General features: G+C 38.2%; 1 protein-coding gene across 1 annotated transcript in view; it reads left to right on the top strand.

Annotated features, from left to right (window-relative positions):
- Positions 1-26,687, top strand: part of TENM1 (teneurin transmembrane protein 1) — a 642,971-nt gene that overhangs the window by 562,247 nt on the left and 54,037 nt on the right. The window contains exon 25 of the mRNA XM_063432113.1: positions 20,453-20,607. Coding sequence (XP_063288183.1) covers positions 20,453-20,607 — 155 coding nt within the window. The remainder of the gene's footprint in view (positions 1-20,452; positions 20,608-26,687) is intronic.

The following is a 26,687-nucleotide window of genomic DNA, read 5'->3' as shown; positions in this document are numbered from 1 at the left end:
TGGTTGACCAGTAATTGTTAGTCTATCTGGATCTGGAAGTCCCTCAGAATCCTAACTCTATAATTCTTAACTACCCTTTGTGGCATAACCCCATATCATTCTTCCAATATTTTCATGCTGTGATAAACTATAAGAATTTATAATACTTTGGATGCTTATTTAATTAATTTCCTGTTTAATGTCCTTTTACTAAAATAGATTGAGAATGAGTTATTGTCCATTATCAGTAGTGATTTAATATCCATCCTCCACACTATTTTGAAAATAGGTCACTCTGAATATTTCATGTTTTTAAAAAGTACGTAAGATATTTCATACATCAGACCTATGCTTCTTTTCTATCCCTAGGCTATTAACACTAGGCTTGGCATTCTAGAAGTGGAAATATTATTTTAGACACCTTAAGAACAGAATTCTTTAAGTGCATTAGAAAGGTGAAATCTCAAATTTTAAAAACAACAAGAGATGATTAAGCAGTTCCCCAAGCCATTACACATTTTCTAGGATAATATAGTTTGAGGAACTAAATACAGTGTCACAGGTGACAAATCCAAAAGACAGTTTCTTGTTCCTAGCTCTTAATTATGTACATCATAATTAGCTCTGAAAGAAAATGCTTAGTTATGTCCTGAAACCTGAAGAATATTTTTTTGTAACAGTCTTAAGGAGTCATGAGTTTATTATGTATTATTTTTATTTATAAAATATTTTACCAGGAAAGATAAATTGAGATTTTTCTTGTTTTCAAGTTTGTCCTGGGTCCATAAAACATTGCATTGATGCAATAGGGTACAATAAAATACAAAAAACAATATTAATACACAATATATACAAAATTTAACATAGAACAGGTAGGAAATATATAGTCAACCATAACACGTGCATTCTGTTTTGAGGTATGTAGAGAGGGATCTCTTAAAGGACTAAAGTGTGCGGGAGGTTGTCCCATAATTCCGGTGCTCTGTAGGGAAAGGAGGATCGGGCTGCTTTTTTTTTTGTATTGGGGTAGACTAAATGAAGTGCTGGTACTGGATCGGAGGTTATAGGAGGTGGGAGCAGCTGGGGAGAGCATTCTGCTCAGGTAGAGTGGGAGCTCCCCAGAAAAGTTGCAGTTATGTGTTGCAAAGAATTACTAAATTGAAGGCAGATGTATTGGTTGTTTAAGTGAAAGAAATATGAACATTATTTGGCACACTTCAAGCAGTACACCACTTCATTGTATTTTTTATTAATGACATTTGGAGTGTGAGGTTTCTAACCATAGCAAAGAATTCATGACCCTTGGCAAGGTTTTTATAGGTTAACGCTACTCACTATTCTAATTCCACGTTTTTAGATTTATTAAAAAAAGACATAAATATTATAGAAATCATTAAAGTAAAAGCAAGGGGTTTCTCTATCTGAAATCCTAGATAAGTGTTTTTCGTGCACCCAAGTGTACCAAGCAAGAGTTGTTATAAACCTTTGCCTATGTGATGCAGCATTTGAAACAATTTCTACATTTGATTCCCTACCCTGACCTTTTCCTCTGGCCTGCTTTTTAATCATTCGTCTGGCCTATGTTTCTCATTTTTTTAACTCTCTCTCTCTCTCTCTCTCAGTTCTTTTAGTATTTTTGGGGAATGTAAATGGACTTGTATATTTTCTTTTCAACTGCATTGACAGCACATAATTGAAGTTATAGCTTTTCATATACACTTTGAAAAATTGAAATACTTTTGCATACAGTTTGTAACATTATTCCAAGGATGACAATGACTGTAATTTTAGTAACACTGGAGAATAAGTGTATATAAATTTAAAAAGAGTAGTCAGCTCTAAAAATTAACATGACTGCAATAGTGCAGTTTAGAAACTATTATTTTATGCTTTGTTTTGCAAGAGACAATTTTGTTACAGAACAACAGCACTGCCAATTGTCATTTCCCCTTGCACCTCTCTATTACACTAAATAGAAATCAACAAATCACAGTAAATGGTGTAACTGCTCCCTAATCCCCAATTTTCTCAAAAATATCTACAGCAGTAAGAGACACCTTTTCATTTAAGGCAAAGATAGTCCTCTGGAGGAAAGAAACCCATCCTGAACCTCACCGATTAAAACTTATAGGGCAGGCAATGCACAGACAATAGGAGAAGTGATGGCTCTGCTGGGGAGGGTTTAATGTAAAATAGAACATCATTTTAGCTAAAGGGATCAATCTTAGTCACACCCGAGGGACCATGGGACCAATATGAGCCACTTCAAGATTTATCATAGCTCAGAACATGCATATCAATGTAGAAAAACAAATCAAATAGCTTTTTCTTAGCTTACTGCAGACTGTATTTTTACATTTCAGTTCCTAACACCCTTGCAAACTTGTACTTATATTAAGCGTGTTATAACCATTTTATTCTTACAGTAGGAATTTGTATTTTAGTATACATTTTCTGAAATTCTGAATACCCCTATCCCAAAGATTGTGCAAATAACAAAAGCATATTTTTCTTTAATTAATACTTTTAAAACTAGCTATTTCACAAATGTTAAAGTACCATTCTCAATAAGTGGACAATTTTTGGGAAAATTAAATATAGTATGGTTTGGTGTATCGCAGTGATTGAAAGTGCCTCTTCTTGGACTGGACAATAGAAACATCTCTTTCTTCTCAAAGTTTGCATTCATTGTACACTACACTGGTTGTGTCATTCTGTATACCTAAGGAGAACTTGTATGAATTAAGTTGGTTCCGTTTGACTTTGAACTTTAGCATACACGCTGGGTGTGACAAGCAAGAGGCTGTAATTGAATGTTTGTAGCACTTCACAACAGGCTACTCAGTCTTACACCATGGGATACTAGATTATAACATGATTCCAGAAGATGGGTGATAACCCTTTAGTTCCTGTTGTTTTCATATTGGGGTTTGTAATTAGAGTCTTCAATCTGCCTGTTTTGGCTGCAATGAGGAATAGATTTTTTGCCATTTAATTCCCTTTTAACATCTACTTTTCCAACAAAGAACAGGTTTCGAAAGACTTGTGATTACATGTCTCCTGGTGTCTGGTTATATTGCTGCTTCATCAAAATCGCCTCTTAACTATTAGAATGTAAATGTTGAACAGGTGGCAGAAAGCAGATGTAAGTCTCAAGGACAATTAAAACTGACACTATCTCTAGGAGAAATACTAGTATCAAAGTCCCTCCACCCCATGTACTTTGGCATTGAAGTCAATAGAAATAATCAGTCAGCAAAAGAGTTTGCCTTTAGAATGATAGACTCTCAGAGGATTTCACATCAAGAATCAAGACTGAGATATATAACTTGTATTCATGTTTTGTAAAATTGGACTGGACAAACATGGTGATATTAATGGAGACTAACATAACATTAAAGAGTTTCAATGTCTGACTGATATGACCACTGTTCCATGAAAAATATTGATTCGCTATATTGTTTAACTGACTATTTAGGGTCACGGCCCCCCTTAGATCGCTGGTCTCACCATGGCTGGCTCTGCCTCCATGGTGGTGATCTCAGCCAATCCAATGCTTTCCACACAAAAGAAAAAAAAAATGTTGCTTTACCAATCAGCATCTCCTCATAGAGATGCTTTGAATCAATGCATCTCTATAGGAATCATACAGCTCTTCCATGCAGAGTGTGGACACGCTGAACACCTTCTGAGTTACTGCCTACTGGAGGTGTTACTAGGCACCAATGTAAACACTGTCTTTTCTCTGAAAAGACAGTGTTTACAAAAAGAAGCACGTGAGGGCATGCTGTAGACATCAGAACCACTACATTCATATGTATTGTTTCTAATGACTAAAGTGTCCCTTAAATTGGTTTTGTGCTTCAAACTTAAAATATGTTTAGAACAAATACTAGCCATGATGTGATTTAAATGGAATTGTCAGACATATTGAAATACTTTTCCTAACTTAGTCCTCAAGGCACTACAGTATTTAGGCATTTCTGTACCCCTGGTGTTTCCTGAGGACTGGATTGAAAACCACTCGGTTATATTGTAGTGACCCTTGTACCTTTTGTATATATAAACAGTTACAAGAAAACAAGTTGTGACTAGATAAAACAACAAAGTATGAAAGACATCTATAAAAGCAACAGATGAACCAGTATAAATATAAAAACAACAGACAAACCAGGGTAAAATATAAAATAAATAGTAAAAGCACATCATGGTTCAACAGCAATAAAGGCTTTACCAAGTGGTAATTGAGAAAGCTTTTATCTGGTGAAACGTGTTGTAGAGGGGAGGAGCAGTGAGCAGCCATCGGGCTTGGTTTGCACTCTCTGAGAGCTCCAATCGCTGCACCCAGTAAAGCTTATCTGTAGCCAGTTCAGGTGCCTATTCCATGACCTGTTGGTTGATTTCCCTTCCTGACAACATGAGGAAGAAGATGGAGGCCCCTCCACAGAGAAAGTCTTTCAGTAGATAACTCCCAAATTTGCTATCCTTATTAAAATGAATAGATCTGTAACAATTTGTTTTGATTCATTATAGATTTGTTAATTTTCACTTTCTTTATCTGTTCATTCAGAATAAAAAAAATGGTTGCTATGAATTGCCAAATTCGAAGGAAATTAGATTCATTTAAAAATGCACATTTCTATTATTTTCAATGTGTGTTTGTCTAATTTTGAATAATTTAGAAGAATTGAGCAATGTTAGCCTGTCCTTTCAGTAATGTAAAGCAGAGCCATTAGGCAGCTGCATATGGTGCAGTCTCAAACAAGGCTTCAGCATGCCTTATCTACATCGGGAACTCCAGCTCTGGCTCTGAGGGGGCCCTCTTTAAACCAGCAGAGAGAGCAAAAGATCACCCTGCTTGGTCATAAGCCAAACTAGTGTTCTGATCGTTGACAAATCCCCAGAAACATTAGGGAGTTTCTAAAATCCCCATTAGACTACCGGGGATTGAGCTCATCCTCAAATGGACTACCAAGGATAATACCTCCAACTGCCAGGAAGTAAGCAGGAGAGTGGCAAATTAAAACACACACACACAAGACTCACAGAAACAGAGCCCATGGTTCCCTACCTGGGGCCCTGAGTAATCTTAATAAGACTTTATTGGGAGGGTGTCTCAATCTGGCACCCTGCCTAGGGACCTGGGCAAGGTTAATCAAGCTGATAACCGAAATGAGTGAATCATAGGTTGCCATATGGCAACAGATAGTTTACTAAAAAGTAGTGTTTTTTTTTAATTTCTAAAACAAACTGTAATTGGAAATAGATTGGGTACTTTTTTGTGTAATGAAACATATGACACAAACACAAAAATGTTTTCTTGGTCCCACTTAAAAATAGAGGGAAATAATTGTAATGCAAACAGCACATAAAATGCCTTAAAAAAAGCATTGGTACTGCTCCACTGACTTGCAATTAGCCTAAAGCAGCTGAAAGTAGCTAATCATTGAAAACTATCTGGTACTCTGTCCAGTGGAAATACGTACTGCATTTTCATTCAGTCATTAGCACTTTGCTTTCTATATCCACTTTTATTAGACAATTCTTACAAATGTACCCAACAAAAGAATTAGGACCACATATTTACAATCATTAAGCAACATATCACATAGAGTTGTCTCAAATGGTTGCTAATTTAAGATCAGTTATTTTTCGGACAAAACAGAGTCGGTGACTGTGAGAGGAAATGAGTGATGGCATTTACCAATGTGCCAGTGTCGAGTGCTCAAGTATAGGAATTACAACTATTAAAACTGTTCTCATATTATGGCAAAAGAAAGATATTGGATTAAAGAGACACTATATGCAGCCCTATCACTTTGTCTCATTGAAGTGGTGTGGGTTGCAGTGTCCCTGTCCTCATTAGTCCTGCAATGTAAAACATTTCAATTTTAAAGAAAGGGAATAAGGGGATAGTTAAGCCTTTACTATGTGGGGAGGAATTGGCATGGGGGCGAGAAGGCTGAGAAACACCTTAGTGTTAGGAATACATCTTTTTATTCCTTTTGAGGGAATAATCATCACTTGACCCAACTGTTTCATTCCAAAGTTTTAGCTTTAAATGAGACATTTACCTCACTCTACTGGGTGAAAAAAAAGCAGATAAACATGTTTTTTTTTTATATATTTACCTGCTTCTTCTTTCTTATGCTTCACACACCTATTCCAGGGGTACACTAATTTAACCAATCAGTGTCCTATCCCTAGGAATGCTGAGATTTACACATATGCCGTTGGAAGATCTCTTCACCTTGCAACATCCTGGCAGGGGGGAAAGAGAGGGAATCTGATCTCTGTGATTCATTTAGAGCAGGCTCCTGTGTTAGCGTTCTCTCTCCCACTGCTGCACAATGATACCCTGTTTCTGTCATTAGTTGACTGGTGTGAAATTGAGATGGGTGAGTAAGAGGAAGAAACTCCCCTAACTCAGAGACATGCTGAGTTTATAAACATTTATCACATAGTTTTCAAAGTTTTTTTGCTTTATTTTTGTTTTGTATATTTGTTTGCTAGCTGGTTTAAAAAATAATAGTCAAGTGATGCATAACCCTTTAAAGTTTACCTCGCAGTGATGGGAATAAGAGAAATGAAACAAAAAAACTTTTATGGCACAAAAAGTCACAGAAAAATGAATGAATCTGACATATCACCCAACCATACATTCAAATGACAGGATACAGAAGTAGCAACAGCTGAAAGAAAATGGTAGATTTAATACATTACACTGAAAGAACATGATAAATGCTCCAACAAAAGCACACAACTGTTAATGACACTATTCTTTTCAAATATATTTTATTGAAAATTGTTATATTTTATAATAATATATGTAATACAACATCGTTAATAAAAAGAGTATCTCAAAACATATCAATTACGTAACATAAATAACATGTTCAAGAATGTATATAGTAGTAATGATATAATTGCAACAATATCATATTAATTGTTTATATGTGACAATTAACATGTTTTAGGGGGATAAAGAAAAATTATTTATATGAACATAAGTATAAGGGGAAGGAAGATTCGGATAGGGGGCATTTGGTACCCTTTTTGTATTATTTTATGATATATTAGTTTTAATGTTTTTAGCATGTTGTTTTGATATTTTTATAAAAATAAAACATATAACATTTGGTCTTGCGTAGATTGGGTTAACATATTGATGAAAGCTATAAAGGCTATATATCAGTTAAGTGTGATCAAATCTAATTATTTACAGTAAAAGAAACAATAAAGAATAAGAAAACATATCCAGTACAATAAGTTCCATGTATTCAACCTTTATGAAATTTCAACCTATTTTGTTTGTCCTGCGTTCTTAATTATCCCAGAATGCACTTAGTTTTGCATGTGAAGGAGATGGTCATCGTGTAGTGAGTTTGTAACTCTTGTTTTCTCTAATAGATGCAATAATTTCTTGTTTTGATGGGATCTTTGAGGTTTTCCAATATATTGGCAGTAGTGTGGTGGCTGTGATTACAATATGTGATATTACAGTTCTTTCCGTTTTATTTAAAACATTTGGGAGGAGTTTAAATATTCCAATTTGAGGTGAGAGAGTTGTGATAGTAAGGGCAATAGTTTGGATCACAGTTAAAATGAAATCCCAAAAGGATTTGAGTATGTGCACTGCCACCGTCTGTGGTACACATCTTTTCTTCCGCACCCTCTCCAGCAAAGGTCTGAAGAGTCTGCGAACATATTTTTAAGTTTAGTAAGTACCATGTACCAACGGTAAATAACCTTCAAATGGTTTTCGATATGGTTTGAGCATCAAGTCTTTCCTTTTAATGCATCTTTGATTTTGTACCAATCTGATAAATGAAGTTCAATTCCCATGTCTGTTTCCCATGCAATCATATATTGCATTTTTTTTATTAGGAAATGAAGACATGTAGTAGTAGCAAGAGGAGATTGTATGTTTCTGTTCTGGAATTACAGTTTCTAAATTGAAGGGTTGTAGAGTATCTATTGATTGGTCTAAGGAAAAAAATGTTAAAAGCTTCTTTTAATTTGGTGATATGTTGATGTTGTGTAGACAAATTGTTGTCAAGATTGTATTTATCTTTTAATTTGGGGAAGGTGAGTAGTGAGTTTCTTACAAAAAATTGTCAATGAATTTTATGTTGTATGACTTCCATTCTTGTATATCTATGGTCATTTCCGGAAACATTAATTTAATTACAGAGATAGGCATTGCCCTAGACTGTTTGTTGGTTGGTTGAACTGTACAGAACAAGTCATCCTATGCTTTTAAGGTTACTTTTGTGGTGGAAAGTAGTAAGTGGTTGATCTCGTTCCTTAATTTAGGTGCCCATAATAGATCTAGAAGAGAGTAATTTTGTACTATTTCATCTTCTATCTGAAGCCATTTGTTTTTATTATTAGTTAAATTTAATTGTATTGCCATGGAGGCATTGGTTGCAGTGAAAATGTTTTTGAAGTCTGGGACTCCTAAATCTCCAAATTTGATATGTCTTTGTAGTGTTGGGAGCTTGATTCTGCCTTTTTTATTTTGCAAGATAGATTTAATCATGTCTGAGTGGACTTTGTTGAAGAAGGAGCTAGGGACATGAAGTGGTATAGTGCATATCAAGTACAGCAGTTTTGGAAAAATGTTCATTTTAAACAAAGCTATTCTACCTAGCCAGGACCATTAACATTAACCCCATCTGTGCAATTCCGCTCTAAGTTCTGGCCATTTCCCATCAAAGTTTAGTTGTACCATACACTTAATATTTTTGGCTAGTTTTAAAGACATTATTCTAAGTGTATGAAGAATGCAGTTAGAATACCAGGAGTGGGTAACAAATTGACACAAGACACACAAAAGCATCTGAGTTTGGGTGGCTCTCTATGAACACAGGCATGAGACCAAGTAATGAAAGGTAGCAAGCTAAATCATAAACTGAAGCCAGTCATTAGTCCAAGACAGATAGATAAGATAACAGTCAAAAGCAAAGGTCGGGTCAATCATTAGATTCGGTTAATCAACCTTTCCAACCAATGTCACAAAGACTACAGCTTGAAAATAATTCATTCTAAGAGGAAACGGACACTATAGACATTGAATAATAGTATACATTGTATTGGTAATTAGGTAAAAATGCAACGCATAAAATCTACTTAAAATACTAATGATGAATGATTACTAGGTCATTTCACTGTTAGTTGTATCTCTCTAAAGCTCCATTATGTGATGATTCCAGGAAATTGATGTTAAAATTGATATATATAATGTTTTTCATAAAACCATAAATTGAATGAACCTGTGAATGGCAAAGCTAAGATAAACAATTTGGAAAAATCTCCAGTTCAACTATGTCACTGACTATTGTGGCCTTCAGTGTGCATCCCCCTAATGAAATTTCCATCAATTCACAGTTAATGAATAAAACTGATATTAAATGCTGAGATATCTCCCTTTCATTTTTATCTTGTTACAGTCATTTTAAGCCAGTTCTTTATGACTTCATACACGATTTTAAGATATTCCTCTTTTGACACTGTCTGTCACAAATTCTGAGATTGATCAAATCTCTCATATTTACCTTGTTGTATAATTAAGTTTTAGGTTTGAAGGTACTTGAAAATGCCTTTGAGAAATATTACAATATTCTCTTACACTTTTCTTTTACCTTTCTTCAAAATGCAGCAGAACTCTCAAAGGTTAAAGAGCAGACCTTCGTTTCACCTCCATGTCTTCTACTGAGGTGGATCAAATTATTGGATCACCAAGATAAGCTATGATAAATGGCATTCTGAGTAATTGGGTGTTGCCACAAGTCTTTATTGTATTTGTAATCTTTTGGAATGCATCTCTCCGGAGACTGAAAGCAGACCACTATAGAGAGATTTTCAATTTAGATTTCTATTGTTGTGGTATTGGTTCAAAATTGTTTTAAACGCCTGGGCTGAAATGGTTAGTATCATTTGCACATAGAAACTTCCATTTAGTTAGATGTGCCATGCAAATGTGTCACAATGTGTCAAAACACAACCTTCCCATGGTATTAAATGTATCTGCTCTCTCATTGTGTGCCATTGTAACTATGTAAATTTGAGATTAATGGGTATTTATTTCTCCTCATTTGTATTACACCTCAACTTCAAAATCTGTATATTGTTTAACATTTTTTATTTCTAAAATATTTGTTTGGTCTATTTAACTAAATATGTAATATTCTGTATATATTTCCTGTATAGTGGATATTTAGTCTTTTTGGACTTTATTTGTTAATATAAGCTTTTACTGGTTTTGAGAGGCAGAGTACACAATAAGATAAAGGGCAATGGTATACATATAATATAATATGCCATTCTAGGAATAAAGAAATTGCATGAATGTGTTCTGTAGTTTGACTTAAAGAATAGGCAGTCTTTAATTTCTGCACATCCTTCTCTACATACCCTTATACCTGTATATGAAGTTAGTGAGCCAAATATAATGGAATGCTGGTTAAGATATAAGGAAAAATATTAGCGGTAGAAAGCTTCCAATACAGAAGGATGGGTAAGATGGAGGCAGAGGTAGAGAACAAGAGGGGGCGGGTAGACATTGTATAAAAGAGCTAAAATTGATAGATTTTAGCTTACGGGCAGGGTCCTCTCTACCTTTTGTATTTATCTGTGTATATTGTATGTTCTCCACTAATTGTGCAGCGCTGCAGAATCTGTTGGCGCTCTATAAATACCAGTAATAAATAAAAAATCTTGCTGTGAGCCGAGGATAGTGCTAATTATACTGCTGCATCTCTATGGTATATCGAAGCATTTTAGGCTGGTATTTCAACTTTGAAGAGAAAAAGAAAAAAGTTTTGATTCCATACTAAAGCTGCAGCAACAAACACAATAAGTGCTTGTTAAATCACATATCAACTTTAAAGGAACACTACAGTGACAGGAATACAGTGACAAAGCAAAATTGTCAATCCCAGCCAATCCAATGCTTTCGTTTGAGGAAAGCATTAAGAGGCTATTGTGCATGCGCAGGAAAATGCTGCTCTCTACGCCAATCAGCATCTCCAAGAGGAACATTCAGCACATCCATGCAGAGCGTGCAGAATACCATAAAAAGAAATAATTCAGCGCTTAAGTAAAATAATTACAGTCCAATGGCAGCTAAAACACCAAATGCGGAGTCTCTCTCTTCCGATTAAAAGCTGGATAAAAAAACACGAGGTAGGTGCAGCGCCTAAATAGTGAGCAGACACTGAATTTCAGTGCAAGCACCTTCAGTATTGGGCTGCAATTATTGCATTCTTGCGCATAAACCACTACAAAGATTTATAGTGGTCATAATTCTTGTACTGTCCCTTAAAACCCTTTCCTCACATACATGTCTGCACGGACATACATGTCTGCACGGATACGGAGAGAATTGCTTTTTGTTTGCTACAGTTTTTAGATGGTACAGAAAACCTTTGCTCCATTTATTTTCAATACTTGTTTTCTAATTATAGACAACGTAGCAGTAGCCAAGCATTCTATTCCTTTATGTCAAGGTTGGCTCAGAATTTGCTCAGGAATTTATTTCTGACAATTATCATGCTGTTTGGTCTCAGTTTGAGTGTAAATAGATGATTATTTGGGGTTAACATTTGGCTTAATTACCAAATAAAAAACAAATGAGCATTACTGTCAAAGTTGTGGAACTAAACTTCCCCAATCTCTGGCTCATAATGCTACTGTAAAATCAAACCTTATTTCATTTCACACACAAGTTTGAAAGTCTCAGCGAGGAGTTTTCACAAGCTATTTAACCCTTTGTTTGCTTTGAACAAAAAATTGCACTGCATGGTCAGCTGCCACTCCAAGTATTAAAAACTCCTAAGATTTATTTTATTCTCAACTCTATTGTTAACGAACTGCAGGTTAAAATCGATGCAAATTAATTCTGAATTTTGCTGTCATTCAAGCAATCCTTAGAGATTTAATTAAAGTAAGAACGGTTTTTGTGGAAGGTCACTGTCAGGTAATTCACAGATATATGTGGATATCACTTATTAGTTGGAACTGGGACCTTTTGGCACAATATGCTTGTTTGATTATACAGCTTCTTGGAAATCTTACAAAAGCAATTCAAGTTTCTGCAAGTTATTTTACAGTGATTTTCTAAGAATCAATTTTTGTACATGAGCATAGCCAGAGAAAAATATATATATACAAATATGTGTGTGTTGTGTATTGTCTGTAATGCTTCAATCTATGTGTACTAAACCATGGTATATGTTTAAGAATGGTTTTAACTCTGTGGTTTATTTTTCAAACTGTAAATTTTCAAGAGCTAAAGACAGATTTAGATATACCTTGGTTGGAGGTTTCTCATGCTCATTTACTTTTACCTATAGAAACATAGAATGTGACGGCAGATAAAAACCATTCGGCCTATCTAGTCTGCCCAATTTTTTAAATACTCTCATTAGTCCCTGGCCTTATCTTATAGCTAGCAGTGAGGCTTAAACTTCTTCACTGTTTTATCCTCTACCACTTCAGCTGGAAGGCTATTCCATACATCCACTACCTTCGCAGTAAAGTACTACTGATATTATTTATAGAAACATATAGTTTTAAAATTGGGGTTTTAGTTATGTTTCCATTCTATCCCCTTGATATGCATCTTCTTGAACTGTGGGATGGAGAACATTCAAGGATAGACTAGTGAGTCTTCAATCTCATAATCCATATGTGTGCCATATATTACCCTCTTATAGATGCTTTTCTGACAGGTGCGCAATCTCAAAAACAGTAGTAGCAGCTTTCATCCCTGATTCAATACCAGTGAGATGACAGGGCCCCCATCACTTGGTTTACTAAATCATCTTCTAAACAATGCATGTGGTTCCTGAATCATCTAGAAACCACTCATTCATTGTTCAATACATGCCAACAATGGGACGTTTGACATTGTAATGGGGTTGGTTGGGACCCTGAGGGGTTGTTACCAGTAGTGATGTCCCGAACGGTTTGCTGGCGAATAGTTCCTGGCGAATATAGCATGTTCGCGTTCGCCACTGCGGGCGAACACATGCAATGTTCGGTCCGCCCCCTATTCTTTATCATTGAGTAAACTTTGACCCTGTACCTCACAGTCAGCAGACACATTCCAGCCAATCAGCAGCACACCCTCCCTAGAAGACCCTCCCACCTACTGGACAGCATCCATTTTAGATTCATTCGGAAGCTGCAACCATTTTATTTATTTTTTTCAATGTATTATTTTTTGGATTTTTTTCCAGTGCATATAAATGTTACAAGCAGATACTCCCCCATACACTCTGTATTACTGCAGATACTCCCTCCAGACACTCTGTGTTACTGCAGATACTCCCTCCAGACACTCTGTGTTACTGCAGATACTCCCTCCAGACACCCTGTGTTACTGCAGATACTCCCTCCAGACACTCTGTGTTACTGCAGATACTCCTTCCAGACACCCTATGTTACTGCAGATACTCCCCCCAGACACCCTGTGTTACTGCAGATACTCCCCCCAGACACCCTGTGTTGCTGCAGATACTCCCTCCAGGCACCCTGTGTTACTGCAGATACTCCCTCCAGACACCCTGTGCTACTGCAGAGACTCCCTCCAGACACTCTGTGTTACTGCAGATACTCCCTCCAGACACCCTGTGTTACTGCTGATACTCCCTCCAGACACTCTGTGTTACTGCAGATACTCCCTCCAGACACTCTGTGTCACTGCAGGTACTCCCTCCAGACTCCCTGTGTTACTGCAGATACTCCCTCCAGACACTCTGTGTTACTGCAGATACTCCCTCCAGACACCCTGTGTTACTGCAGATACTCCCTCCAGACACTCTGTGTTACTGCAGATACTCCCTCCAGACACTCTGTGTTACTGCAGATACTCCCTCCAGACACCCTGTAATACTGCAGAGACTACCTCCAGACAATCTGTGTTACTGCAGATACTCCCTCCAGACACCCTGTGTTACTGCAGATACTCCCTCCAGACACTCTGTTACTGCAGATACTCCCTCCAGACACCCTATGTTACTGCAGATACTCCCTCCAGACACTCTGTGTTACTGCAGATACTCCCTCCAGACACCCTATGTTACTGCAGATACTCCCCCCAGACACCCTGTGTTACTGCAGATACTCCCCCCAGACACCCTGTGTTGCTGCAGATACTCCCTCCAGGCACCCTGTGTTACTGCAGATACTCCCTCCAGACACCCTGTGTTACTGCAGAGACTCCCTCCAGACACTCTGTGTTACTGCAGATACTCCCTCCAGACACCCTGTGTTACTGCAGATACTCCCTCCAGACACTCTGTGTTACTGCAGATACTCCCTCCAGACACTCTGTGTCACTGCAGGTACTCCCTCCAGACTCCCTGTGTTACTGCAGGTACTCCCTCCAGACTCCCTGTGTTACTGCAGATACTCCCTCCAGACACTCTGTGTTACTGCAGATACTCCCTCCAGACACCCTGTGTTACTGCAGATACTCCCTCCAGACACTCTGTGTTACTGCAGATACTCCCTCCGGACACTCTGTGTTACTGCAGATACTCCCTCCAGACACCCTGTATTACTGCAGAGACTACCTCCAGACAATCTGTGTTACTGCAGATACTCCCTCCAGACACCCTGTGTTACTGCAGATACTCCCTCCAGACACTCTGTTACTGCAGATACTCCCTCCAGACATCCTGTGTTACTCCAGATACTCCCCCCAGACACCCTGTGTTACTGCAGATACTCCCTCCAGACACTCTGTGTTACTGCAGATACTCCCTCCAGACACCCTATGTTACTGCAGATACTCCCTCCAGACACTCTGTGTTACTGCAGATACTCCTTCCAGACACCATGTGTTACTGCAGATACTTCCTCCAGACACCCTGTGTTACTGCAGATACTCCCTCCAGACACCCTGTGTTACTGCAGATACTCCCTCCAGACACCCTGTGTTACTGCAGATACTCCCTCCAGACACCCTGTGTTACTGCAGATACTCCCTCCAGACACTCTGTATTACTGCTGATACTCCCCCCAGACACTGACCCAGAGCAGAATAGGGACTGTTCCCCCTACATAGGGTCACTTGGCAGATATGGATTGACACCTATCCTAAGGATACCTGATACACACTGACACAGAGCAGAATAGGGACTGTTCCCCCTATATAGGGTCACTTGGCAGATATGGATTGACACCTATCCTAAGGATCCCTGATACACACTGACACAGAGAAGAATAGGGACTGTTCCCCCTACATAGGGTCACTTGGCAGATATGGATTGACACCTATCCTAAGGATCCCTGATACACACTGACACAGAGCAGAATAGGGACTGTTCCCCCTACATAGGGTCACTTGTCAGATATGGATTGACACCTATCCTCAGAGACCCTGATACACACTGACACAGAACAGAATAGGGACTGTTCCCCCTACATTGGGTCACTTGGCAGATATGGATTGACACCTGTCCTCAGAGACCCTGATACACACTGACACAGAGCAGAATAGGGACTGTTCCCCCTACATAGGGTCACTTGGCAGATATGGATTGACACCTATCCTAAGGATCCCTGATACACACTGACACAGAGCAGAATAGGGACTGTTCCCCCTACACAGGGTCACTTGGCAGATATGGATTGACACCTATCCTAAGGATCCCTGATACACACTGACAGAGAGCAGAATAGGGACTGTTCCCCCTACATAGGATCACTTGGCAGATATACATTGACACCTATCCTAAGGATCCCTGATACACACTGACACAGAGAAGAATAGGGACTGTTCCCCCTACATAGGGTCACTTGGCAGATATGGATTGACACCTATCCTAAGGATCCCTGATACACACTGACACAGAGCAGAATAGAGACTGTTCCCCCTACATAGGGTCACTTGGCAGATATTAATTGACACCTGTCCTCAGGGACACTGATACATACTTGGGGGGACCTACTGTCCTCCCCCCGCCCCCACCCCTGTGTGGTAGGTGGGGGCCATAAAAATAATGAGGGGGGACCTACTGTCCTCCCCACGGCCCCCACCCCTACGCGGTTGGTGGGGGCCATAAATCACAATGGGGGGAGGACCTACTGTCCTGCCCCTGCCCCCACCCCTGCGCGGTGGGTGGGGGCCATAAAAATAATGAGGGGGAACCTACTGTCCTCCCCCCGGCCCCCACCCCTGCACGGTGGGTGGGGGCCATAAATCACAATGGGGGGAGGACCTACTGTCCCCCACCACTGGCCCCCACCCCTAAGCGGTGGGTGGGGGCCCTAAATAAAAATCCCCCCCCAATCAAAGGTGACTAGGGGTCCCCAAGCCCCTAGTCACCCACCCCCCACCCCCAAAAAAGTTACCCCCTACCTACCCCCTCACCCTAAGAAATAGTGAAGGGGAATAAAATAACTAACCTGTAAAGAAAAATTTAACTTACCATTTAACTTACCATTTTTTCTAAAATCTTCTTTTTTCAGCCCCAAAAAAGGCCAAATAAAAATCCATAAGAACCGACGCAATTTAAAAAAAAAAAAAAACGAGCGCAAAAAAAATGTATCCATCTTCACCCATGGAGGGCTCTGCGCAGACTGATCTCTGCAGGATGAGGGAAGGCTTATAAAGCCTTGCCACGCCCTTGCAATTAGGCTAAGAACACTCTGATTGGCTGGTTTAAGCCAATCAGAGTGCTCTTTGTCATTTTACACAGCGTGGGAAAATTCCAAAGAACTTTCCCACGCTGTGTAAAATGACACAGAGCACTCTTTATGGGCTATCATAAGGGATACATTTTTGGTAGGATATTCTATGCAACAGATTATGTCACACACTGTGGCCACACCATAGTCTGACTGATGGCGTGCGAAAAAAGTACCGTATATACTCGAGTATAAGCCGAGTTTTTCAGCACATTTTTTGTGCTGAAAAACCCCAACTCGGCTTATACTCGAGTCAATTGTCTGTATTGTGGCAATTTGCATTGCCATAATACAGACTGGGGGCTGTGGGGGCTGCAGAGAGATGTTACTTACCTTTCCTGCAGCTCCTATCAGCTCTCTCCTCCTCTGCCGGTCCGTTCAGCTCTTCTGTCAGCTCACAGTGTAAATCTCGCGAGAGCCGCGGCTCTCGCGAGATTTACACTGGGAGCTGACCGAGGTGCTGAACGGACCGGCAGAGGAGGAGAGAGCTGACAGGAGCTGCAGGAAAGGTAAGTAACATCTCTCTGCAGCCCCCACAGCCCCCTCCTACACAGTGCCCATCCACTGGACCACCAGGGAAGGAGAGCCCCCCTCCCTGGCCAGCTAGCAAGCAGGGAGGGGGGACAAAAAATGTGTATATATATATATTAATAATAATAAAAAAATAAAAATAATAAAATAAAAATAATAATAAAATAAAAAATAATAATAAAATACAAAAATAATAATAATAAAAAAATGTAATGAAACAAAAAAAATATTAAAATAATAATTAAAAAATAAAAATGCCCACCCCCCACCAAGGCTCTGCATCACACTCTGCATTACACACACACACATACACACACTGCATTCATACACACACACTGCATTCATACACACACACACTGCATTCATGCACACACACTGCATTCATACACACTGCATTCATGCACACACACTGCATTCATACACACACACAGCACTCATACACACAGCATTCATACACACACACTGCACTCATACACACACGCACTGCATTCATACACACACACTGCATTCATACACACACACTGCACTCATACACACAGCATTCTCATACACACACACTGCACTCATACACACTGCACTCATACACACAGCATTCATACACACACACTGCACTCATACACACACGCACTGCATTCATACACACACACTGCACTCATACACACACACTGCACTCATACACACAGCATTCTCATACACACACACTGCACTCATACACACAGCATTCATACACACACACTGCATTCATACACACACACTGCATTCATACACACACACTGCACTCATACACACACTGCACTCATACACAGCATTCTCATACACACACACGGCATTCATATACACACACTGCATTCATATACACACTGCATTCTCATACACACACACTGCATTCTCATACATACACACTGCATTCTCATACACACACTGTATTCTCATACACACACTGCATTCATTATATACACACACTGTAAATAAATATTCAATTAATATAATTTTTTAAGGATCTAATTTTATTTAGAAATTTACCAGCAGCTGCTGCATTTCCCACCCTAGTCTTATACTCGAGTCAATAAGTTTTCCCAGTTTTTGGGGGTAAAATTAGGGGCCTCGGCTTATATTCGGGTCGGCTTATACTCGAGTATATACGGTAAACATCATAGAAAGCTGTCAAAGATTCCTGGGTATTGCAAAACACACAATAGTGATATTAGAAACTATTTTCTGCAGATGATGCTTATCTGCAACATCTTTGTTCTAAGGCCTATTTATGTCTTTACAACTGTCAGAATCCAAGAGAGAATTCTGAGATCACTCTGTCCTTGCATAAACCCATCTGCTATCTACTGTATAGAAATACACAGCACCAGTATGAATGCTTTTTAGTTAGTTAAGAGTAAAGTGATGTTTTAATGTGAGTAAATTCTGTTGTACAGCTAATGCTTTTGTGAGTAGAGAAAACATTCTATTTAATGAAATAACTAGATGGAATGGTAATTAGTTTGAGAATAACATTTTTAAATGAAATGATCATTTAAAGTATTCACTTTCATTTGTATAGAATTCTAATAAACTACACTGCCTCCTAAATACTGGAAGTAAATATCAAAATAAATAATGTTTATATAGTGCTCTATATACTAAAACCAATTGCAAAAGGTAATTTTAGGTCAGCTTGATACAGATGCTGGAAAATGGCCTATTTGTGTCCTATTTCCTGATAACTTTGCATGAGAAAATATATGTACTGCCTTCAGCTGTCTGACCCTTATAGACCTCTTGATACTGAATGATTGTTAAGTAATTCTTCTTGACAGCCAATTTGAAATTGTCAGCTGTCACTGAACAATAGATTATGTTTTCAAATCATGCATTGGGGGTGACATCTTCCATGTATTATTCTCTGTAATGCACTTTATGTCTGAGATTTTTGGGAGACTCACTTCTAATGCGACCGTAGCTATTTGTACATTTCTTCATATTAATTCAACTCTCTCTAGAATGATAATCATATACACAGTAGACAAACTTGTACTAAAGTAACACTGTACAATTAAAATATTTGTTATTATTATTAAAGCAACACTATAGGGTCAGGAATACAAAAAAAGTTATTCCTGACCCTATAGTGCTAAAACCTCCATCTAGCCCCCTGCTTCCCCTTACTTCCTAAATATAGTAAAATCTTACTTGTATTCAAGTCTGCAGCTGCTGTCTCTGCCCTTGATCTGCCTGCGGTCTGCTCACATTATCAGAAGTGGGGGTCTGAGCCAATAACAGTGCTTTCCCATATGATTGGCTGAGATTGTCAAGCAGGCAGATCAGGGGCAGAGCCAGCACAAGTCAAACACAGCCCTGGCCAATCAGCATCTCCTCATAGAGATGCATTGAATCAATGCATCTCTATGAGGAAAGTTCAGTGTCTGCATGCAGAGGTTGAAGACACTGAATGACAGACTGCACAGTGTGCAGCCTTGCCCCAGGAAGCACCTCTATTAGCCATCTGAGGAGTGGCCAGTGAAGTTATCACTAGGCTGTAATGTAAACACTGCATTTTCTATGAAAAGACAGTGTTTACTACAAAAAGCCTGAAGGTAATGAATCTACTTACCAGAACAAATACATTAAGCTGTAGTTGTTCTGGTTACATTAGTGCCCCTTTAAGTATAGGCCCTCCTTGTTTAAAAAAAAAAAAATGCAAAAAGAAACTACATTTACCTTTTTCGGAATCAAATAGTCTCCTCACTGCAGTCTGTTTTGAAATTAAATTATTTAAAATGAGATCATCAATCCTGAGGGTTTCTGGTCCAGTCAAAATGCTATATATACGAATCTTTGAGAACCTACAGTGCATGCCACTAGAGGTGTATTTTCAGTCAAATATAAACATTTCTGTTTCTCGGAAATTTCTGTGTTTTACACAGTAAGAGAAAAGTGGCATGGTCTCTGCACCAAAACCACTTTATTAAGATGACATGGCTTTGGTGCTTAGACGGTCCATTCAATGGAAAATAGAGTTATGCAGACATTCATAAACTGCTTGTGCTTAAGGTAACACCTTACTGACTTTCTTGTAACAAAACCGTAAAAAAATAAATGAGAAATTGATATATGTTTAGGCAAAGAACATTGTGTTATGCATAGCAATAGCCAATGATTTGATTCTTCTACTACAGTTAAATTGAGTATCCTACCTAATTAGTACTGTGTGTAAATTTACTGAAGCTAATTCTTCCTTTACCAACAGGCATAACCGTAGATGGACATGGCTTCATTTATTTTGTTGATGGCACCATGATTCGCAAAATCGATGACAGAGGCATAATTTCAACAGTTATAGGTCTTAATGGTCTCACATCAACTCAACCATTGAGCTGTGACTCAGGAATGGATATCAGTCGGGTAAGTGCTAATCACTATAAAAACTGAATGCATGATGAAACAGAAAATGTGCATATAGGCATATAAAAACAAATTATAATATTTATAAAATATATTTAAAATGTATGAGGGTGCACTGGTACATCTAGTTTAGTAGTAATGTTCTAAGATAATTCTTAATGTAGATAATAACTGGTTCATATTTATGAGAACAAAAAGAGAGAAAACTTGAAAAAAAACTTCCTTTTAAAGATTTTTTTTACATTTTTTTTTAATTATACATTTTCCTATGCCACATTTCACCTGCCATGTTTTTAAGGGCACTGGTTACTTGAAGAGTCATCAAGAGTTGCCTGAATTAAAAGAGTAATACATGGTGAATTAGTGTATTTTACTTGCTGTTGTCTTATAACTAGTTATTTAAAGTTATTCAAAATAATTTTAAGAAAAATAAAAATTGTATTAAATATTTTGTTTATTTAAGTTCATTCATATATTTGTTCCCAAACTTATTCTGTTAGCAGAGACATTTATAAGTTAACAGTCCTGGTATTTTTTGGTGTTCTACAGGGCTATCACATGGCCGGGTTAGCTAGCTGCTGCATTGCCAGCAGGGGGACTGCCTATAATGACAGTTAGTCCCCCTGCTGGCTGGAAATCAAATAAAATAAAGTTAAAATCAGTGTAAAAAAAATAAATTATATACTTAGATATATATATGATCTAAGTATATATATATATATATATACACATATACATACACAAACATACACTGTCTAGGTGTATTTTACTATTAATATATATAATTATATATATATACATACATATTAACATCAAATTACAGGTAGACTGATACTGATTAAATATATATATATATATATATATATATATATATATATATATATATATAATTATTGTTATATATATTTATATATAATCTAAAAAAATATGTAAATACGTTAAAATAAAAAATAAAAAATAATAAAAAATAAATAATAAAAAAATATATAGATGTGTGTTATTTTGTTCTAACTGTATTGTGATATTAATATATATATATATCAAAATACATGTAGAACAAAATAATATATATATCTATATACATAAATATATACGTATATATCACTATATATATCCCTATATAGATAAAAATATATTTTAAAAATTATATATATACATATGTATATATATATATATATATATATATTTATATACATATATTAATTCTACATATATATTTATGTAATATTTTTACATAATTAGGTATTTTAATTAATTACAATTAGCGGGACCTGCCTGACAACCCATGCTGAAAGTATAGGGAATTTAATTTGCTAGCACTATATTTAACCCTATAACTTTCCAAGACACCATAACACCTGTACATGGGGGTACTGTTTTACTCGGGAGACTTCGCTGAACACAAATATTAGTGTTTCAAAACAGTAATTTGTATTACAACGATGATATCGCCAGTAAAAGTGATTTTTTTTGCATTTTTCACACACAAACAGCACTTACATGGCCGATATTATTTCTGTGATACTTTTTACTGTTTTGAAACACAAATATTTGTGTTCAGTGAAGTCTCCCGAGTACAACAGTACCCCTCATGTACAGGTTTTATGGTGTTTTTAAAAGTTACAGCATCAAATATAAGGCTTGTATTTCATTTTTTTCACATTGAAATTCGCCAGATTGGTTACATGTTGCCTTTGAGACCCTATGGTAGCCCTAGAATGAAAATTACCCCTATGATGGTATACCATTTGCAATAGTAGATAACTCAAGGTATTGCAAATGGGGTATGTCCAGTCTTTTTTGGTAGCCACTTTCACAAACACTGGCCAAATTTGGCGTTTTTTTGCATTTTATACACACAAACAAATATTAACGCTAACTTTGGCCAGTGTTGGATAAAGGTCCTTGAAAGGCCAACATTGGCAAGAGTACTTTGACAAACATTAGATATGAAATTCGGGGGGGGTGAATCTACTATGAATTAAGACCGGCATAAAATATAATATGAGTAATAAAGAAAGAAATGTCAACTTCAATGTTTGTATATTTGTATATGAGTAGAGTTGGAAGTGAGGGACATTTGGCTCCCGGCACCTTCACCTCTACTGATGTTTGTATGTTTGGAGTATAATTTTTGGAGAGTTGTAACATTGTGTAATATTGTGTAATATGATTGATGATGTACAAGCCTTGGAACAATTTATGTATTGTCCCTTGTGTCTATGTATGTAAATTAAATTATTATTTTTTTCTTTTGTGTAATATATTTAAATACATTTATAAAAAAAAAAAACTTTGGCCAGTGTTTCTGACCAAATGGCTACTATAAAAGACTGGACATACCCCATTTGCAATACCTTGGGTTGTCTACTATTGCAAATGGTATGCCATTATGGGTGTAAATGTAATTCCTGGGCTACTATACAGTCTCAAAGGCAACGTAACCAATCTGGCAAATTTTAATTTCAAATGTAATGTGCTATATTTGACCCTGTAACTTCCCAAAACACCATAAAACCTGTACATAGGGGGTATTGTTTTACACGTGAGACTTTGCTGAATACAAATATGTGTATTTTATTGCAGTAAAAGCTAACAGTATTATGATATTGACAGTTAAAAAGTCATGTAGAACTAAAAAAATAAAAAAATTCTTATTTCTCCCATTTTTTTCATATTAAATTATGTTTCATAGCTAAATATTTGATATTAAATAGAAGCCCTGTTTCCCCTGAATAAAATAATATATAAGAAGTGTGGGTGCATTTAATATGAAAGAGGTGAATTACGATTAGACAGACATATAGCGCAAATGCCAGGTTTTGTTTACGTTTAGTTTTGTTCACATCGTGTACATTTGGCTCAGTCCTTAAGGGGTTAACATGGCATAGTAATTTATTGATGTTTTGACCCCCTCTGGGTCTCTCTCTTATTTATTATATTAAATCTCCTTCTGCAGATATTTATTTAATTTGAAAAAAAATATCAAATATATCAAATTCCTTATCATTTTATAAAAACAAGTGTCAGACTAGATGGCACATATTTAAATATGCTATTTAATTAATTAGATGTGCAAATTGTTATGTCACCATTGGCTAATAAAGAGTTCCCTTTTACTCATTACCACGGAGACTTCACTTCCACCGCCATAAATCCAAGGACTTATTATACTGAAATTACTTCCCTGTTTCACTAATCGTCACGATCTGGTTCAACTATTTGATATGCAACATAAAATTTAGAATGCGTAAGCCACAAGAAGGATAGCAGTCATTATCACCTTGTACAATATAGTCTTTCTGTAGCACAGTCTGCAAGTAAGCTACATGCTCCAAATGACCTTATAGGTTTTAATAATAAGGCACCAACTCCTGCTAATAAACTGTTCCACTTTGATTTGGAAAGTTGAAGAAATCTAGTAATTCCTTATTCACAGAAGCTCAGTTCTCTGAAATTGAGGCGTTAAGTAACTTTTTTTCTGTGTATGCAGAACTAACCACACCTTCCATGGCTGTGACTAATACAGCCTGAATGAATTTTTTTTAATTTTCAATCAGACGTTAACTTTCTTTAGAAGTTTTTATCGACTGCTCTGTAAATTATTATTTAATCACACACAGAAGGTTCCTGCAGAGTTTTGCAGGCTATTAACAGAGCAGGAGATAAAAAAAAAAAAAAAAAACCGCATACATTAAACAGACTGTGCAATAAAAGATGTTTAAAAATGTGATTTCTCATTACAGGAAGTGTTTCAGAAGGTTGTGCAAGTCACATGTAGTAAGGTGTGAAAAGGGCTGTATAAACTGATTAATTAACTCCTAAATGGCAGAGAATTGAGCAATGAGATTGCAGGAGCATGAGCTTTTCACCAAAACTGCTTAATTAAACTAAAGTTGTTTTGGTGCCTATAGTATCCCTTTAATTTTTGGAACACAGTACTGAATATTTAGCACTCTGATGATCAAATTAATTCACAGTTGTAATAAAAATGAGACTGGGGCGTGGCTTGGCCGGCAATGGAGAAAGTCGCATCTCCCTTCAGCTCTGTGGCCCTAGCTCACAAAAGCACCAGAAAAGAGCAGAAAGCACGCTGAAAATGGGGAAAACTAAAAGAATAAATACCCTGGGACCCATACAGACGGCTCACCTGGCCGCACGGCAGGCCCCATGGGCGACTACCTGTCCACCCCGGGAGACAAAATTACCACGAAATGGTAAAAATGGCTGGACAAAATGGCGCCAGCCTCCCCCGAAGCAGAGAGCCCCATGGGCGCAACACAAATTTCTGTTGACCTCACCATGATATTGGCAAACATGCTCTCCCAGACAGACAAGGCTGAGATGCTGGCCGAAATTAGAACAGCCATACGGAAAGAAATTATGTAAGTGCGGAGGAACCTCACAGACTTTGAACGCAGAATGGAGGAGTTGAAGGCCAACAGGGCCCAGACCCAATAGCACCAGCAAGCTACCGATACTGCTACCACCAGGCAAGGCAATGTCATTCTGGACCTTCGCAGGCAAGTCGAAGACCTAGACAATCGGGGGAGGCCTCCCAGAATCTGCGGAACAGGTATAATCAGAGGTCTTGATGGGCCAGTTTACCTACATACTCGGAGACGAGGCCCCAGCCGACTTTGGGCCCATAGGGCGCTCAGACCTCCCAACAGAGAGGGCCCCACCACGGGACGTGATCTGCTGCTTGCAGTCCTTCGCCCTAAAAGACACTGTAACGGATCCACTGGCACCCCGACTGGGTACCTCCGTTGAAAGATGCTCCTAGCGCTTCCAGAGGACTCCAAGCACTCCACCAGACACCATAAGCACCGCAGGCTGCAGCTATCTGCCTTCAGAACGAAGCAGGAACAAGCTCTTACAAGAGCTCAGTGATTATAGCAAGGGAATATGCCTAGCATAGCAATCCCTTGTAGCAGGTTCCCCCAATAAGACACAGGACTCAAGTTGAGGGTAAAACAGGAACTGAGGACTGGGACACCCAGTCTGGCTTTTATTACAAACAAGTACATACAGGACACTCCCAGGGGGAGGATGAAATTAACCAATCACAGGGATGTACCTCCCACACATTTCCTCCCCTTAGATTAACAGTTAAACCAATTATTACATACAATAAAAATACAGTTTTTACACACACACTGTAACTTTAAAACCATACATTCAATTTCAATAAAAGTTGCATATTCAGACTCAGCATACATCAAACATAAACACTTCCAAAAATCAGCCAAATCCCTCCAGTGGATCAAAAGTTAGCTGGAAGTCCTTTATGACCGACCACAAGCACAATTTCCTGCCCAAAACAGTTCCATAGATTTGGGCTGTGCGGTCGGTCAATTTCATGCCGAAAAAACGACTAAGTCCCATTTCGAACGGGACTTAGTCTCTGGAGCTGCAAGTTCCGTATGGGAGAAGGTAAGGGTCAGCGGTGTTCGGCAGAATGTGTAGCCGATTTTAGTTCCACAGAATCTTTAGCATACACCGCTGACCGCATTCGAGGAAACCAAGATGGCCGCCGCCACGTGCAATTAACCGGCAGTAACCTCACAGCCTGGGAGGTAAATTGCCTGCACACTTTAACTTCTGGGTGGTCCGCCTGTGTGGTACTCGGTTCAGTAAGCCCTATTTACTGAACCAAGTGGGGGAAAGCCAGGAACAAGTTATTTTACCGGTCTGGGGACATAGTCTTAAAGGGGCATTGTTCACCAAAGTCACAATATGTCCCCAGACGGTTCTTAAAGGGCCATACACACCAATAAAAGTCCATACGTTTTCAGGGGCCATAGTCTTAAAGGGTATTGTTACCCAAAGTCTCAATAGGTCCCCAGACAGTTCTTAAAGGGCCAGCAGTCGCACGATAAAATACAATATGCCCCAAATATGTCCAGGGGCCATAGTCGCAGGGCAGGAGGCTAGCAACCAGGCTTCTCCAGTTCACAGTGGCGAAGTTGGTTTCGCCACAGACACCATCATGAGAAAGGCCAGGCCTCAACAAGCCATTGACCAGGTGTCTCTCTTCCAAGATCTATCAGCTCTTACCTTTGAGGCACAGCAGGCCC

Source organism: Pelobates fuscus, chromosome 9, assembly GCF_036172605.1.
Source record: "Pelobates fuscus isolate aPelFus1 chromosome 9, aPelFus1.pri, whole genome shotgun sequence".
NCBI classification, from domain to species: domain Eukaryota; kingdom Metazoa; phylum Chordata; class Amphibia; order Anura; family Pelobatidae; genus Pelobates; species Pelobates fuscus.
Note: the sequence above shows the minus strand (reverse complement) of the source record. Positions and strands in the feature narration are given on the sequence as shown.